At 42.0% G+C, this 18,284-nt stretch overlaps 1 protein-coding gene across 4 annotated transcripts; it reads right to left on the bottom strand.

Moving 5' to 3' along the window:
- Window positions 1-9,333: 9,333 nt before the first annotated feature.
- Window positions 9,334-12,955, bottom strand: LOC125545854 (beta-glucosidase 5). 4 transcript variants are annotated; one of them, XM_048709899.2, is made up of 14 exons: window positions 12,682-12,954; window positions 12,517-12,580; window positions 12,346-12,404; window positions 12,066-12,141; window positions 11,902-11,973; window positions 11,649-11,736; window positions 11,220-11,478; window positions 10,747-10,862; window positions 10,601-10,652; window positions 10,438-10,483; window positions 10,261-10,289; window positions 10,048-10,150; window positions 9,849-9,936; window positions 9,334-9,765 (listed from the first exon to the last, which is right to left on the bottom strand). In XM_048709899.2, exons 1-14 carry the CDS (start codon window positions 12,814-12,816, stop codon window positions 9,540-9,542), a joined length of 1,413 nt encoding a protein of 470 aa, XP_048565856.1. In that variant the 5' UTR covers window positions 12,817-12,954; the 3' UTR covers window positions 9,334-9,539. The 4 variants fall into 4 exon arrangements, with proteins under 4 accessions (XP_048565856.1, XP_048565857.1, XP_048565855.1 ...); XM_048709900.2 differs by having other exon boundaries at window positions 9,334-9,779; window positions 10,438-10,652; window positions 12,682-12,955; XM_048709898.2 differs by having other exon boundaries at window positions 10,438-10,652; window positions 12,682-12,951.
- Between the last annotated feature and the right edge of the window lie 5,329 nt (window positions 12,956-18,284).

Raw genomic sequence — 18,284 nt, 5'->3', positions numbered from 1 at the left:
CGGACCAGAGGGGGAGGGGCGCGCGGCCTGCCCTAGGCCAACCCTCTCTCTCTCCATTAAGGCCCATAAGGCCCACTATTTCTCCAGGGGGTTCCGGTAAGCCTCTGGCACTCCGATTTTCTCCAAAACCACCCAGAACACTTCCGGTGTCCGAATATAGTCGTCCAATATATAGATCTTTACGTCTCAACCATTTTGATACTCCTCGTCATGTCCGTGATCATATCGGGGACTCCGGACTACCTTCGGTACATCAAAACACAAAAACTCGTAATACCAATCGTCACTGAACTTTAAGCGTGCAGACCCTACGGGTTCGAGAACTATGTAGAAATGACCGAGACATGTCTCCGGTCAATAACCAATAGCTGAACCTGGATGCTCATATTGGCTCCCACATATTCTACGAAGATCTTTATCGGTCAAACCGCATAACAACATACGTTGTTCCCTTTGTCATCGGTATGTTACTTGCCCGAGATTCGATCGTCGGTATCTTAATACCTAGTTCAATCTCGTTACCGGCAAGTGTCTTTACTCATTTTGTAATACATCATTCCGCAACTAACTCATTACACTACTAGGGAAAAGCTTATAGGCAGACGCTTACTAGTAGCGCGGGTTTTTACCCCTCGCTACTACTAAGTTGATACTAGTAGCGTGGGTTTTTAACCCGCGCTACTACTAAGTGGTCTCTACCATGCCCTCCCGGGACATGCCATAGTAGTAGCTAGGGGTACACACCCGCGCTACTACTAAGTTGATAGTAGTAGCGCGGTTTTATACCCCTCGCTACTACTAAGTACGAGGTAGGTGAAATCCCCATATCCTCGGCCAAATTCCTCCTCTCTCCCTCACTTTCCCCCTCTCTCACTTTCCTCCTCTCTCCCTCGTACTCCAGCGGTGGCCGCCGCTGGTACACTCTGCTTTCTTCCCCATCCCTCTCCGAGATCCCTCCGGTGGGAGGTCGCCCAAGCTCCTCTCCGCCGCCAAGATGTGGAGGCGCGACCTCGGCATCCTCCTCCTCGCCGCCTTCACCGTCTTCTTCTCGCTCCAGGTCAGCCCTCCTCCTCCTCCTCCCCCCTCTCCGATTCGATCCGGAACCCTAGTTGACCCATCCCCCTCCTCCTTCGGTAGCATGAGGGTGACTTCTCGTTCCGGGAGGCGTGGTACCACCTGTCGGACGACGGGTTCCCGATCAAGCATGAGGTGGACCGCCTCCCGCCGCCGCTCTCGTCGCCGACCTCAACGGCGAGGGTCGCCGCGAGGTGCTGCTCCCCACGCACGATGCCAAGATCCAGGTCCTCCAGCTCCCGGCCCACGCAGGGCTGGCCTTCGCGGCCATCCTCGGCGGCTTCCACGAGGCACGCGTCATGGCCGAGATCTCCCTGCATGATTGATAGCACGCACGGGGTCGAGATTTATTTTTTTGGTTTTTCAAATTAATAGTAGTAGCATGGTTCACAGACACGCGCTACAGATAGTTAGTAGTAGCGCATGTCGAACCCGCGCTACTACTAACACACGTACTAGTAGCGCGGGATGCACCGCGCTACTACTACTATTTAGTTGTAGCGCCGTAGTAGTAGCGCAGGCACCCGCGCTACTACTAGGCTTTTCCTAGTAGTGTTAGTTACAATGCTTGCAAGGCTTATAGTGTTGTGCATTACTGAGTGGGCCCAGAGATACCTCTCCGACAATCAGAATGACAAATCCTAATCTTGATCTATGCCAACTCAACAAGTACCATTGGAGACACCTGTAGAGCACCTTTATAATCACCCAGTTACGTTGTGACGTTTGGTAGCACACAAAGTGTTCCTCCGGTATTCAGGAGTTGCATAATCTCATAGTCATAGGAACATGTATAAGTCATGAAGAAAGCAATAGCAACAAACTAAACGATCATCGTGCTAAGCTAATGGATGGGTCAAGTCAATCACATCATTCCCTAATGATGTGATCCCGTTAATCAAATGACAACTCATGTCTATGGCTAGGAAACTTAACCATCTTTGATTCAACGAGCTAGTCAAGTAGAAGCATACTAGTGACACTTTGTTTCTCTATGTATTCACACATGTACTAAGTTTCCGGTTAATACAATTCTAGCATGAATAATAAACATTTATCATGATATAAGGAAATATAAATAACAACTTTATTATTGCCTCTAGGGCATATTTCCTTCACTTATACCTTCATATTTAGTGAGAGATCATCTTAAAATGCTACCGCCAAACTAAGCAAAATAAGATGCATAAAGGATAAACATCACAAGCAATCAAAAATATGTGACATAATATGGTCATCATCATCTTGTGCCTTTGATCTCCATCTCCAAAGTACCGTCATAATCTCCATCGTCACCGGCATGACACCATGATATCCATCATCTTGATCTCTATCAACGTGTCGTCACATGGTCGTCTCATCAACTATTGCTTTTGCAACTATTGCTATCGCATAGCGATAAAGTAAAGCAATTATATGGTGCTTGCATCTTATGCAATAAAGAGACAACCATAAGGCTACTGCCAGTTGCCGATAACTTTAACAAAATATGATCATCTCATATAACAATTTATATATCATCACGTCTTGACCATATCACATCACAACATGCCCTGCAAAAACAAGTTAGACGTCCTCTACTTTGTTGTTGCAAGTTTTACGTGGTTTCTACGGGCTTTGCAAGAATCGTTCTTACCTATGCATTAAAAACCACAACGTAGTATAGTGATTGCTTTTTGATCTTCAGAAAGAACCATGTTCATTGAATCCGATTCAACTAAAGTTGGAGAAACTGACACCCACCAGCCACCTGTGTGCGAAGCACATCAGTAGAATCAGTCTCGCGTAAGCGTACACGTAATGTCGGTCTGAGCCGCTTCATCCAACAATACCGCTGAATCAAGAATCAACTAGTGACGGCAAGCAATGTGTATATACCCACGTGCACTACAACACCTTTGTGTTCTACTCGTGCATATAACATCTACGCATAAACCTGGCTCTGATGCCACTGTTGGGGAACGCAGTAATTTTAAAAAAATTCCTATGCACATGCAAGATCTATCATGGTGAAGCATAGTAACGAGAGGGAAGAGTGTAGTCCACGTACCCTCGTAGACCATAAGCGGAAGCATTATGACAATGTGGTTGATGTAGTCGTACATCTTCATGATCGATCGATCCTAGTACCGAAAGTACGACACCTCCGTGATCTGCACACGTTCGGCTCGGTGACGTCCCACGAACTCATGATCTAGCAGAGTGTCGAGGGAGAGCTTCGTCAGCACGATGGCGTGATGACGGTGATGATGAAGCTACCGGCGCAGGGCTTCGCCTAAGCACTACGACGATATGACCGAGGTGGATTATGGTGGAGGGGGGCCCCGCGCACGGCTGAAAACAATCAACTTGTGTGTTCTAGGGTGCCCCCTGCCCCCGTATATGAAGGATGGAGGGAGGAGGAGGCCGGCCCTCATAGTGCGAGCCCAAAGTGTGGAGTTCTACTAGGACTCCCTAGTCCTAGTAGGATTCCACACCTCCCACATGGAATAGGAAAAAGGGAAGGGAGAAGGAGAAGGAAGGAACGGAGCGCCCCCTTTCCCTAGTCCAATTCGGATCAGTCCATGGGGAAGGGGCGGGGCCACCCTTGAGGCCTTTCTCTCCTTTCCCGTATGGCCCATTAAGGCCGAATACGAATTCCCATAACTCTCGGTACTCCGAAAAATACCCGAATCACTCAAAACCTTTCCGATGTCCGAATATAGCCTTCCAATATATCGATCTTTACGTCTCGACCATTTCGAGACTCCTCGTCATGTATCCGATCTCACCCGAGACTCCGAACAAACTTCGGTCATCAAATCACATAACTCATAATACAAATCGTCACAGAATGTTAAGCGTGCAGACCCTACGGGTTCGAGAACTATGTAGACATGACCGAAACTCATCTCCGGTCAATAACCAATAACGGAACCTAGATGCTCATATTGGTTCCTACATATTCTACGAAGATCTTTATCGGTCAAATTGCATAACAACATGCGTTGTTCCCTTTGTCATCGGTATGTTACTTGCCCGAGATTCGACCGTCGGTATCTCAATACCTAGTTCAATCTCATTACTGGCAAGTCTCTTTACTCGCTCCGTAATGCAACATCCCATAACTAACTCATTAGTCACATTGCTTGCAAGGCTTATAATGATGTGCATTACCGAGAGGGCCCAGAGATACCTCTCCGACAATCGGAGTGACAAATCCTAATATCGATCTATGCCAACTCAACAAACACCATTGGAGACACCTGTAGAGCACCTTTATAATCACCCAGTTACGTTGTGATGTTTGGTAGCACACAAAGTGTTCCTCCGATATTCGGGAGTTGCATGATCTCATAGTCATAGGAACATGTATAAGTTATGGAGAAAGCAATAGCAACAAACTAAACGATCATCGTGCTAAGCTAACGGATGGGTCAAGTCAATCACATCATTCTCTAATGATGTGATCCCGTCTATCAAATGACAACTCTTTGTCTATGGCTAGGAAACTTAACCATCTTTGATTAACGAGCTAGTCAAGTAGAGGCAAACTAGTGACACTCTGTTTGTCTATGTATTCACACATGTACTAAGTTTCCAGTTAATACAATTCTAGCATGAATAATAAACATTTATCATGAAATAAGGAAATAAATAATAACTTTATTATTGCCTCTAGGGCATATTTCCTTCAATGACAAGTGTCAAACTGCATGTGTGTCATTTATCGCAACATGAGAGTTCTTTTTTATGGATTCCTTTATCCGAAATGGTTTATCTTTTTATCCTAGTTTGGTTTTTTTATCTCCAAAACTAGATCTCATGTTGTTAGGTTTGAATGAACTTTTCTCACTAAAAGAACCAGATGAAAAAAATCCAAACTAGGAGCATGTTATTTTTCATTTCCGAGAGGCACAACGGTGCTTCTCGTGTAAACAAATATGTACCTCCACGAGAAGTAAATCTATGCCATTCACAGAAGAAAAAACACATTTTCCCTTTTCGAGAGGTTCCTCTCCCGAAAGCAAATTTGTGCCTCCACGAGAAGTCAATATGTGTCTCTCGTGGAAGGAAACAAAAAACACATTTTTTTTCTTTTCTAGAGGCACGACCGTGCCTCTCGAGGAAACAAATCCATGCCTTCACGAAAAGTAAATATGTGCCTCTCGTGGAAGTAAATCCGTGCCTCCCTGAGAAGTAAATATGTGCCTTTCGTGGAAGGAAACAAAAAACACATTTTTTCCCCATTCCAAGAGACACGACCGTGCTTCTCAAGAAAGCAAATCCGTGCCTCCACGATAAGTAAATCTGTGCCTCTCACAAAAATGAAAAAAATATGTTTTTTCTCTTTTCGAGAGGCACGAACATGGCACTCGAGTAATCAAATCCGTGCATCCACGAGAAGTAAATTTGTACCTCTCGTGGAAGGAAAGGCAAAAAACGTGTTTTTGCCTTTCCGAGAGGTTGTGCCTCTCTAGGAAGCAAATTCATGTCTCCGTGAGAAGTAAATTTGTGCCTCTCGCGGAAGAAAAAAACAAGAAAATACATATTTTTTTTCTGAGAGGCACGACTGTACCTCTCGCGGAAGCAAATCCATGCCTCCACAAGAAGTAAATCTATGCCTCTCATGGAAGGAAAAAAACTTTCTGAAAGGCACGACCATTCCTCACTAGTAGAAAAACCGACTTTTAATACCGGTTCATAAAGACCTTTAGTACCGGTTCTGGAACCGGCACTAAAGAGTGGGGACTAAAGGCCCCCTCCCTTTAGTCCCGGTTCAACACGAACCGGGACCAAAGGCCCACCACGTGGCACGAGGCGCGCTGTGGTCTGGGGGACCTTTAGTCCCGGTTGGTAAGGATTTTTTTTATTTTTATTTTTTAAATAAAGCAAAAATAGCCAGCCTACTGGGCCGACACGGCCTGCATATGACTAGAAACCCAATCTCTAGTTGGGCCAGGATGCAGGCCCGTATGGCCCAGTAGGCCCCACAGGGCAGAAGACTTGCAATAGGCCCATAAAGGCCTGCTTAGAGAGGAGCTCGACACGGTAGCCGTGGCGGGGCTTATAAACCGGTGCGAGCTCCTCTCAACTAGCGAGGTGGTACTAAACATTATGCACTGCGGGTGGCAGCGCACCACCTTTAGTACCGGTTGGTGGCTCCAACCGGTACTAAATGGGGTCTTTAGTACCGGTTGGAGCCACCAAGCCGTACTAAAGGTCACCACCTCTTTAGTACCGGTTCGTGGCACGAACCGGTACTAATGAGTACCGCCCGCCTAGCCGTTGGAACCGGTATTAATGGTCACATTAGTGTCGGTTCAATTACAAACCGGAACTGATGAGTTTCACATTAGACCCTTTTTCTACTAGTGGTTGGTGGCTCCAACCGGTACTAAAGACCCCCCCCCCCTTTAGTACCGGTTGGAGCCACCAACCCATGCTAAAGGCCACCACCTCTTTAGTACCGGTTCGTGGCACGAACCGGTACTAATGAGCGCCGCCTGCCTAGCCGTTGGAACCGGTATTAATGGTCACATTAGTGCCGCTTAAATTACAAACCGGGACTAATGAGTTTCACATTATACCCTTTTTCTACTAGTGCCTCCCGAGTAAGCAAATCCGTGCCTCCACGAGAACTAAATCCGTGCCTCTTGTGAAAGGAAAAAAACGTCTTTTCCCTTTCCGAGAGGCACGACCATGCCTCTCGATGAAGCAAATCCGTGCCCCCACGAGAAGTAAATATGTGTCTCTCACGAAAAGAAAAGAGTTAATTACGCTTTTGGTACATAAACTTGCACGTCATGTACAAATTCATACATAAACTTGAAAAATGATACAAATCGGTCTAACAACTTGTGTTTCGGGTACATTTACCAACATTTCTGTCATTGGCCATTAGTCGTCCATTAAACTGTGCATGTAAGCTGGCCCACACTGCATAGATGTGTGTGGATCCCACCTGTCAGTGGCATAGAAACAAACAGAGATATATATAAAAGTAGCCCCTCCACAGCAGAATTCGAACTAGCAACTTCTCCAAGCAAACATCAAAGATTAGCCACTGCACCACCGGCCATTCTTTGTATCTGGTAATGGATTTGAATTCAAAATATGTATTGCACGGGATTTGCTGCTTGCGAGCGTCTCTCATCACCCCTTTTTTCCCCTGGTCCAGTGAGTACCCAAAAATTCGGTGAGCAAAGAATGTTTTTGATATTGGTCAAATAAAATTATTATTTTTGAATATAAAAGATCAGGTATTGTCAAATAGAGCTCGTATGCATATATTTTTCACATGACAGTTTTTTTCCAAGTGAAAAGGTGCGCGAACCAGCTTGCAAAACTGGGCCATTTTAGTGTTATATTCAATGTTTTTCAAAAAAATCAGTGAGCACAGAATGTTTTTTATATTGTTCTTTTATTGGATTTAAAAAGTCAGATATTGACAAATAGAGCTCATATATATGCATATGTTTTTCACATAACGACTTTCTTCCAAGTTATAAGGCCGGCGAACCATCTTGCAATAACCGGACCTTTTTAGCGTTATATTATTTTAGCGTTATACTCGACCCTTTAAAAAATGGTGAGCACCAAATAATTTTGATGTCGTTTTTTTAATTTAAAAGGTCAGATATTGTCAAATAGTGCTCATATGCATATGTTTTCCACATAACAACTTTCTTACAAGTGATAAGGCGACAAACTTGCAAAAATGGAACCTTTGTACCGTTATATTCATGCTTTAAAAAAACAGGTGAGCACTGAATGTTTTTGATTTTTTTTATTTAGAAGATCAAATATTGTAAAATAGAGCTCATATGCATATTTTTTTCACATAACAAATTTCTTCCAAGTGAAATGGCGGGTGAACCATCTTGCAAAAAAGTGGACCCTTTTAGCGTTATGTTCAGCATTTTAATAGAAAAAATGAAGAGGTGTTTGCACTTAAATAATTCAAATTTGAAATTTATTCAAAAACTTCGAACAAAAAATACTGAAAAATTCCGAGTTTCTTTAGTACTCACTGGACAGGGAAAAAAGGGGTGATGAGAGAGGCACGCAAGCAGCAAATCCCATGCAATACATATTTTGGATTCAAATCCATTACCGGATAGAGTATATAGAAGACATCATGTCCTAAATAACAAAGAGTGACCGCTGGTGCAGTGGCTAATCCTTTGATGTGTGTGAGGAGACGTTGCTAATTCGAATCCGGCTGAGACGCTGTTAGTTTATGTTTTGTACGCCACTGACAGGTGACATCCACACACATGTATGTAGTGTGGGCCAGCTCATGCACAGGTTAACGGAGGACTAACGGGAAATGACGGAAATGTAGGTAAATGTACCTGAAACACAAGTTGTATGAATTTGTACATCGAATGCAAGTTTATGTATCAAAAGTGCAATTAACTCAAAAGAAAAATATAAGAAAATGTTTTCTTTCCGAGAGGCACGATCGTAGCTCTCGCAGAAGCAAATTTGTGCCTCTACAAGAAGTAAAGCTACGCCTCTCACGGAAGGAAAAAGAAAACGTGTTATTTCCCTTCTGCCTCCATGAGAAGTAAATATGTGCTTCTCGCGGAAGAAAAAAACGTGATTTTTTTTCCCTTTCCGACCATGCCTCTCACGGAAGCAAATCCGTCCCTCCAGGAAAAGTAAATCTGGAAAAAAAAAGACAGTCATGCCTCTTACAAAAGTAAATCTGTGCCTCCAGGAGAAGTAAATATAATCCTAAGAAAAAACGAGGGAAACCAAAAAGCAAAAAAAAATATCTTAAAGCGCAAAAACGCGTACAGGGAAAAAATCTGAAGGGAATGCCCATAGCACGACACGTGGCGGCGGATGAGAGCACACGAAGTGACGCGTTCCTAGCCCACCGCAAATGGCTATAAAATCTTATTATTTTTAGCTGAACAATATGAGTCTCTAAAACAATGGTTTATTTATAAACCTATTGAAGACACCAAAAATGACGCCCTCGCAGCTTTGCTAGTTTGGCCAGAGAGAATGTTAAGCCTGTGTTAGGTTCAGTCATACTACTACTCTGGTCAGTGACTACTAAATATGCCGGTTCAGTTCATCTATGTTTTCTATCCAAACGGCGTCCAAACATGGGAATGAGGTCAGAACTATATTCGCAGGAGAAAGTAAATCACGGGCGTAAAACAAAACCGGTGGAAAATAATATCTCGTGTTTTTAATTTAAACCATCTGCATTCTAAGCGTGAAGTCTCACAAGTGTTTTGTCGCCTTGTTGGACGACCAATAGAACATTACTCTTAATCTATTTCTTCTAGGAGAACGATAAGTTTTCAACATACACTGTACATACTTGTAGTAGTACTACACGTTGCACATACAGAAAAAACAATTTATTTACTTACATTAATTTCTTTCACCCAGGATAAATTTAGCATTTCCCATATATACCTAAAATAAGGTCACGTACAACTCAGTGCATCTGACTATACAACTCACTGTTGAGCATGGTGTCCTGTGTCGTCGACCTCACTCCGAATACTGATGCCATTATTTTTCAAAAAGCCTGAGTACCAGTGAGCAGAGAGCCTGGCTTCTCGTGGCCGCGCTTCGTCATCAAAGTCGACACGATACATGCCAAACCCTAACTTGTACCCTGCTAAGAACTCAAAGATGTCCAGGAAGTTCCACACGAAGTAACCTTTCACATTGGCTCCGTTTCTGCAGAGGAAAAACTGCACCATGGTAACTGAACTCTGAAGGTTTCACAAAAATTCTTGGCGGAATTTGTTTGAATGGCTTACCTTAATGCATCCAGTGTGCTCCCTATGTAGGTCTTCAAGTATTCCACCCTGTCGGTGTCATCGAGAATGTCATTCGCGGCTGCCTTGCCTGAAGAGAGATCATGTCTAAACTTCATCACGTTTACCGAATCGATTAATTTTAGATGAGAACTGAATCAAAGTTTGGAGATCAGTGTGACCAGAAAGTAGTTCGACTTGCCATTCTCTTGGACATAAATGGGGAGGCCCCCATAGGCTTCTGTCAGATACTCCAGCACAAGTCGCAATCCTTCTGGGTCGTCTGGATAAACCGTTGGGACGTACTGCACTCAAGAGAACAAGTTACATGAACCAGAATTCCCACTTCAACTACCTCATGTTCAAAACAGCTGAAACAAGTGGCATCTTTGACAAACATAGTGGGAACCTTTACCTCGCTTGTTGCTGGGTCTGTTCTAGAACCTGCATCACAGAAACATATATCCTGTAAGTATATGTTTCGAAAGCTTCGACAAACTATTTGGTCAATATATATGTTTAATGAATCAAATTCCCACTGAACTGATGAACAATGCAGCAATACGCCGATGCAGATACAAAATTTGATTACCTCTCTGGTAAACTGACATGTCTGCTGCATAGTCACGAACACCTTCCTTTAAAGGGCGATCATTCACATAGACAGAATAATAATGATTTATTCCTATGAAATCAATAGTGCCCTTAACAAATTCAGATTGGGATTTTGTGAAGGATGGGAGGCGGGAACCAACATTCATCTTCATCGATTGTGGGTAATCTCCGAACACCAAGGGTCCTAGTGTCCTACACAATAACACAAGCCGATTAGTTAGCTCCATGTTTGTTGCACATTCAGCTGCAGAATCCGGAAGCAAAGATAAGAATCTAAATGACATACCAGCCAAACATGAAGTCTTGATATCTTTTAGTTGCTTCTAAATCCACAGTAGAGTTCGTCAAAGGATAAGTCCAAAATGAGTAGACGTTTATGCCAACAACTCCCTTTTGCACAGCCTACACCCGAGACAATTTTTGTGACCACACACATTTTTGCATATGAAATACATTGTGTTGAACTAAAATAATTCTGTTTTTGTTTATTTGAACCTTTAAAATAAGTCTGTTTGTGTAATTCATGAGATCCTATGTCAAAAAATTGGAAAATCTTATACAGAGAAATTGCAATCCTGAAGACACCGTAAAAATTGTAATGCTCACAAATACTGTTTTCTTTACTGGTTTAATAATACTGGTGTTTCTGTATTAAAATTAGATGAAAACTTAAATCTTAATACTTTACTTGTTTGAAAGAAGTTGGAGAATGTGCTGGCAAAAAGAGTTATTGTTAATTTGAGCACACGATAAACTCACTTGATATTGTTCTCTGTAAAGTCTTGTAGCTGATGCATGTGCCAGTATCATGTTATGAGCTGCTATGTACGGCTCCACGGTTGAGTTCCCGGTGGTACATTTTGTTATTCCAAAAGGATCGGAACAACGTCCAGGTGCAAATATTCCACTATCGTAAGATGCAATTGGGCCGATATTAGGTTCGTCTATCGTGGTCCAGTACGAAACCCTGTCTCCAAACTCTCTGAAACACACATCTGCAAATGCTGTGAAATCCTCCCTGCATTTTGCAGTACCATCGATGAGGAAATATCACTAGGAAAGTAGGAATAATCATTTTTGACAACATTTTGCAGAGGCCACCTCCTTTATCCAATTTCTATAAAAAGGTTGGTTATTTCTCAGCTTTGGAGCAATTTCATCCACAAAGGAAAAGGCACAGGATCTTACACAATTCTAGGGCTTAACCATCCTCCATACTCATCATCCAAAACTCGTGGGAAATCGAGATGGTAAAGCATGACATGGATTTGAATCCCTAACGAAACAAGAAGGCCGTAGGGTTTAGATAGTGAAGTATTAAAGAACAATAACTTTTAGCCAACTATGATAAATTTCCACGGCTTGTCATGTATTATACTTTTGAAAGATGAAATATCTTGTCCGTACAACAAAATTTAGAAACTTCTACAAATACGCGTACCATGTTTCACTAGCTCATTTATGAGGTTATTGTAGTACTCTAACCCCTTTGGATTGACAGCCCCCCTCCCGTCTGCAAATTTCAGTATCAAACCAAAGACCAGTCATCATTATTGTAGAAACTCGTAGTATAGCACAACGAGAAATATTGTGGAAAGCTTTTACTTGGAACAAGCCTTGACCAGGAGATGGAGAATCTGTAAGCCTCTAAGTTTGTGTCGGCCATGAGCTTGACATCATCCTGAAACATCAGGTGATGTCACTAGTGTAAACCAAAACAAACAGCCCTGAATTTCCTTCCACAAAATTGTTCATATAATTCGATGCGAAACAAGAAGGATAACGTGTTATTTTCTCCTGGGATCAATCAAAGAGAAAACGTAGAAGCAATTCAACCATGGTTTTTCTGCGAGAGGGAGGCAATGTAAACTATGACGGTGGTTACCTTGTACTTGTGGTATCCATCAGAAGCGATATCGCCCGTGCTTTTGTCTGGCATTTTCCCTATCAAACAGAGAACAAATTGTCAATGAAAAAAGGAGAAAAAAAACTGTATGGCAAGGATATATTTTGTCTGCCATTTTTCCTATCAAACAAGCCTGGGTTCATTAGTTACCAGCGTGAGTGAAGGTGTCCCAGATGCTTGGGCTCCTGCCGTCCTCAGCCACGGCGCCCTCATACTGCATAAAAAACAGAGCAAATTAACCAGAGAAGCAGAGCAAGAGAAACCAGCTAGTATACACACACACCAGCTGACCAAGGGAAACAAATGCATTCTTGCCTGGTACGCGGAGGTGGCGGCGCCGAAGACGAAGTCCGGCGGGAAGTCGGTCCGCGTGAAGCCGAGAGCCGGAGGAGCCGCGTCGCCATGGGAGGCGGAGAGAAGCAGCAGGAGCAGGAGGGAGGATAAGGCCATGGCAGTGGAAGATATAGTACCGCGCTTGCAAATCGCGGCCACTAGGCACGTTACCTTTTATCTTTACTGTTCCAACTGCATGGTCCACGCCTTGGTTTCTCCGAATCAAATGGGCGGTGCTGCAATTATGCTTGGCCCGGCCCCTGCTTCGTCGACCCCTGAATAGTACACGTCGTGCTCTGTTTGGTACTTGTGTTGGGTCGCTCTCTCGCCGAACGATTTTGTAGACTAGCACAAGAAACAAACACACTACCGAACGATTTTGTAGACTAGCCTTTTTGAAAGCAGGGTGGCTGTTTTTCCACATAGTCCAGCAACCACCAATCGAGCCTCGCCTACGGTGCAACGGAAAACCACATGATGAGATGAGATGAGATGAGATACTTCTGTGGTGATAACGGACCAGATGACGATATTGCCCAAGTCCTTTTTTTTATGGGAGTGATATTGCCCAACGGAAAGCCACGTTTCAGTACAACCTCCCCGCTAAACGTATATAGGACAATATGGACTTTTGACAAATCATACTCCCTTTCGTATGTATGGTGGATCGCCTGCCGGCTCACTGTTTCATTCTAACCACAACAACCAATAGTGAAAGCTCCCTTGATGTGCTTTATTACTAGTTCTTCTTGTTGTTCTTGTGCGACAGAGCGCACTGCCATCCATGACCAGTTTTTCTTTTTTCTCTTTCTCCATCTTTTTTCATTTTCCTTTTCCTTTTGAAAATTCACAAACTCATTTTTTAAATCGTCAACATATCTTACATTCTTGAACTTCTCAGATTCGTGAACATTGTTTCAAATCCATGAATATTTTTTTTAAAATTCATGAATATTTTCCTAAATTCACAAACTTTTTTCAAATCCCTGATTTTTTTTCAAATGTATGAATGTTTTTAAATCCACAAGATCATTCGAATTTTTAGGAGGCTTTTTTGAATTTGTGAAAAAAATTGAAAACAGGGAAACATTATAAAATTATGAACAAAATTTGGAAAAGAGAACATTTTTTCAAAATAGGAACACCTTCTTAAACTCTGAACAAAATTTGACGACGTGATTTTTTTTCGAATTTACAAAACCTTTTTTAATTGTTAACATTTTTTGAATTTTTTAACATCGATAATGAGTATGAAAAAATGGAAACCTGAACAAAACTTGGAAATTCTGGACATTTAGGAATTGTTTGAACATTGATTAATAAAATTGTAAAAAATCTAAGTTCTGAATTTTTTTTCCAAATATGTACAATTTTTGAAACAATGGAAAAAATTTGAAAGATGAAATATTTTGAACATTTGAATAAAATTTTGAAATTCCAAAAAGTTTAAATTGATGAAAAATGTAAACAATAGACATTAAAAGGAAAAGGTGAAACAAAAAGAAACATAAAAAAGAAAATAGGAGAGAAGATAAAAAGAAAAAATGAAAACAAAAGAGGAAAAATGGTTCATGAACCTCCTAGAAGGTTCCCAAAACCAGGAACACTTTTTTTGCAACTTTTGTTTTGAAAATCTTCAAAAAAATCAAATGGTGAACATTTTTTCTAAATCGATGAACATTTTCCAAATCCGCGAGTGCTTGGGTTGGACGAACAGGCGCCCGAGTGGAGCGATGTCGTCGCCTAGTTGGGGCAAGGCCTAAGCGTTTTTTTTCTTTCCTATTCTACTTTTTTTCACTTTTTTCGTTTTTCTTCTCTTTTTCGTCAATTTATTTTTCTCCTTTTTGAAATTTGTTGTTCTTTTTGAAAACTGTTCAAAAAATATATATCGACGGGGCATCATGCAATGTTGTTTGAGTTTTCGACAAGTTTTCCGCGTGAAGCGAAGAGCAAGGGCCGCGCCATCGGCGGTCACTCTGTGCATTTCAAAACCAAACCGAAAAACCATACCGAAAATAAACCGAACCGAACCGATTTTATAGTTTTTATGGTTTCTGGTTTCGATATGGTATGAACTTTTCATACCGATTTGAACTTTGGTTTTTATGGTATATACCGAAAAACCGAACGGTTAACCGAATAAACCGAAGTAAAAAATAAAATTATATTTCTTGAGATGAACAACCATGCAAGTTGTCATTTTTCTTGTACATGAGTCAAATTCACTAATAAGCATGTAAAATTTTCTTGTAACATAGTCATTTTTTCTCTTTTTAAAATGCTAAGCACGTCCATAACCATTAATGCATGCATATATACTTATATATATAGTCATATACTATTTGTGTAAAATAGTATGTGTTTTGAGTCATAAATTTCCAAATTATTATTACGTCATTTTCAAATTCGCGTCAACTTTGGTTTTTATGGTATATACCGAAACCATACCGAAATAATTTGGTATATACCGAAACCGAATCGTATTTTAATTTCATACCGTATTTACTGAAGTATTAATATCGTACAAACCAAAAAACCGTATAAACCGAACCATGTAAACCGAATAAACCGAACGCACAGGATGATTGGGCGGTGAGAAGAAGGAGGAGCAAGAGGGAGGATAAGGCCATGGCAGTGGCAGACATCGCACATGCAAATCGCGACCACTACGTACCTTGCCTTCTATCTTTACTGTACCTCCGTGTCAAACTGTTCCGACTGCATCGTCCACAGCTTCGTTTCCCGGAATCAAATGGACGGTGCTTCCTGCTTGGTCCAGCCCCTAAATTGTCGACGCCTTGATAGTACAAGTCGTGGTCTGTCTGGTACTTGTGTTGGGTCGCTTTCTCGCTTTGTGTAGGAAGAAGAAACAAACGCACTACCAAACGATTTTATAGAGTAGCCTTATGGAAAGCAGGGTGGCTGTTTTTCCACACAGTCCAGCAACCACAAATCGAGCCTCACGGTGCAACGGAAAATCACATGATGAGATACGCCTGTGGTGAAACCAATCCACAAATAAAACATGCATACAAAAAGGCTCACCTTGAGTACAATCATGCAGAGGAAAGTCCACCTCAACGTACAAAAATGCACGATAATTTGCACTTTATTATGCTATTTATATTTCATAGATATCTTACAACTATATAATAACTAAATACAATAAAATCAGACATAATTTCACTTTTAGTTCTTACATTATTATTCCAAATATTTATGCTCAGTGTAACGAAATCTCATTAAAAATATATTGAAAAACATACTGCAGCAACGTGTAGAGTATCCGGATATTGCTTTAGGCTCTAGGGAGTATATGCTCCCGCGCGCTAAAAATGTACTTTGCCAAGGTAACAAAAACTTGAAAAAAAGATGTGTTCATTGTCACATCCAAATGCTACCTGCATATTTTTAGGGCGAAAGCCTAAGCATGCTGATCTGTGCAATAAAAAAGTTAAATGACAAATGGTACATTTAATTTTGTTTTTTAGCCGTCGAAGCACAACTATTCCGTTTGGCATGAAAATTGGCAAGCACGATTGTTACACTAACATGAATATCTACCCAAAAAATCAGAATTTTTAAATTTTGTGTCCTATTTATTTTTAATTTACTGTTCACCAAATCTCAACCTAGGGTATCATGACAACCAAATCTCATTAACATATATTTTCAAACATTCCAGCAACAATGTGCATGCCATCATCTAGTATGACTAAGCAGTTGGTCCTAACAACTCAAAAAAAGCAGTTGGTCCTAACTGACATATTTATGTTAACATGCAACTATACCACCTCAAATTCCAAAAATGTATGAGAAGTCGGACCCGCATGTGATAGTGTGCTGACCAGCAGGAGCACACACGTCGTATAGGCTCGATTAATGGGTACAAACAGGAAATACATGCCATGTGAGCACCTTCCACTCCTACAGACGGGAAATAGCATCGTATTTTGACGTCGAGGCAAGTTTGAGCATCAGTTTTATGTATTTTACTCCCTTCGTCCGGAAATACTTGTCATCAAAATGAAGAAAAGGGGATGTATCTAGATGTATTTTAGTTTTAGATACATCTTTTTTTTATCTATTTTGATGACAAGTATTTTTGGACGGAGGAAGTACAACTTTAGTAACAGAAATGACCAGGTGCATGTTTAGGCACCAGAGGGAGTGAGGGACACCGTGAGAGAAGATATGTAAGGTAGTCCTGGAAGGCGGCCCTTTTGTTTACGCCCAAATACTGACAAATGAAACCCTACACGTCATAGTTAGACAGCGAGATTTATTTCGATAGTGGCATCTACTTTCATTTAATATATTAGTTGAGTGTCCATACACCACAGAATAATAAATTAAACACATATATATTTCGGACATAGCTCCAGTGTGAGTCTGAAACAACAATGTTCTGTCTGTTCTTTTCCCATTTCGTTGGCTTCACACATCCTTTGTTGGTGATAAACACACCAATGGAACGAAAAAAGAGCGGGGAGAACATTATTTCTAGACATGGACAGTGACATCGTCTCGCCGTCACTACTAGGAAAAACCTTATAGATGAAGGTTTAACAGTAGCGCGAACCAAAGCCACGTGCTACTGCTACTTTACAGTAGTGCGGGTCGAGAGTAAGCGCTACTGCTATCTATTTACCAGTAGCACGAGTGGACCAAACAGCGCTACTGATAAATGGGTCCCACCATACCCACCAGGATATGTATAGTTCTGCTTCCTCGTCGGAGTCCGTGGCCTGTGCAGTGTTGGTGCACGTGAGGTTGACGATGGACATGGATGGTCAGCCTCGTCAGTGTATCGGCGCCAACAATGCGTAGCTACCCGCGTTCTCGTCCGCAATCGCTAGCGTCGCCTCCTTGTCTGAATGAGTCGTGGGCATGTTGCGTGGGGCGTGAGCACGCAGCCTCATATTGCGCCTGCTGATAAGCGACAAAGTTGGGGTTCTTCATGACCAAGGCCGCCACGGCCTCCTCGCTTGCGAGCTCACCGTAGATTTCTTTCTCTGCCAGCCGGTGCTGCACGAGTAAGGAGAGGTTATACCATTGCTCCTCCTGCACATGCCATAACACCGACATCCGTTGCGGCGCCAGCTCTACTCCGCCATGGGAAATGATAAATGAGAAGATACTTGCTTCTCTTCCACTTCCGCTCTGCGCATCATCATTGTGGGCCCACTTTTTTCATATTGCCCATATGCGCAAACATAATTCAGAAAAAAATCGTTGGCACAAACAGGTTCACAGTCATCAAGAAAGAACATAACAGTGATAGAATCATATTAGCGCTCCATATTTATCTTGCAACCGAAAAACAAGCTGAGCAAAATGCAAAGGCCTCATATTTGAGCTTTTAAGATGAGCGCACTCGATCAACTTTGCAATTTGCACCCAATCCATTTCTATTATCGATGTAGCTAGCTAACGGCGTCAGCCTTTGCTGTTATATGTCTTTTTAACAGCAATAATGCTACACTTACGGATAGTTGATTACGGACCAGCGCTTACGGACAGATGTGGCAGTGTTCGTTTAGCCCAGACAGAAATCACGAAGGGCCTGCAGAGAAAAATCAGGG

Source organism: Triticum urartu, chromosome 3A (genome assembly GCF_056163025.1).
Source record: "Triticum urartu cultivar PI428250 chromosome 3A, HENAU_Tu73, whole genome shotgun sequence".
Taxonomy (NCBI): domain Eukaryota; kingdom Viridiplantae; phylum Streptophyta; class Magnoliopsida; order Poales; family Poaceae; genus Triticum; species Triticum urartu.
Note: the sequence above shows the minus strand (reverse complement) of the source record. Positions and strands in the feature narration are given on the sequence as shown.

What these genes read in the sequence shown, in the direction of transcription:
- LOC125545854 (XM_048709898.2), bottom strand. Translation starts at nt 12,816, where the DNA reads ATGGCCTTATCCTCCCTCCTGCTCCTGCTGCTTCTCTCCGCCTCCCAT. An exon ending in CAAGACTTCATGTTTGGCTG is followed by an intron (nt 10,653 to 10,746) that starts GTATGTCATTTA and finishes GTTATTGTGTAG; the next exon opens with GACACTAGGACCCTTGGTGT. An exon ending in CATGTCAGTTTACCAGAGAG is followed by an intron (nt 10,290 to 10,437) that starts GTAATCAAATTT and finishes TCTGTGATGCAG; the next exon opens with GTTCTAGAACAGACCCAGCA.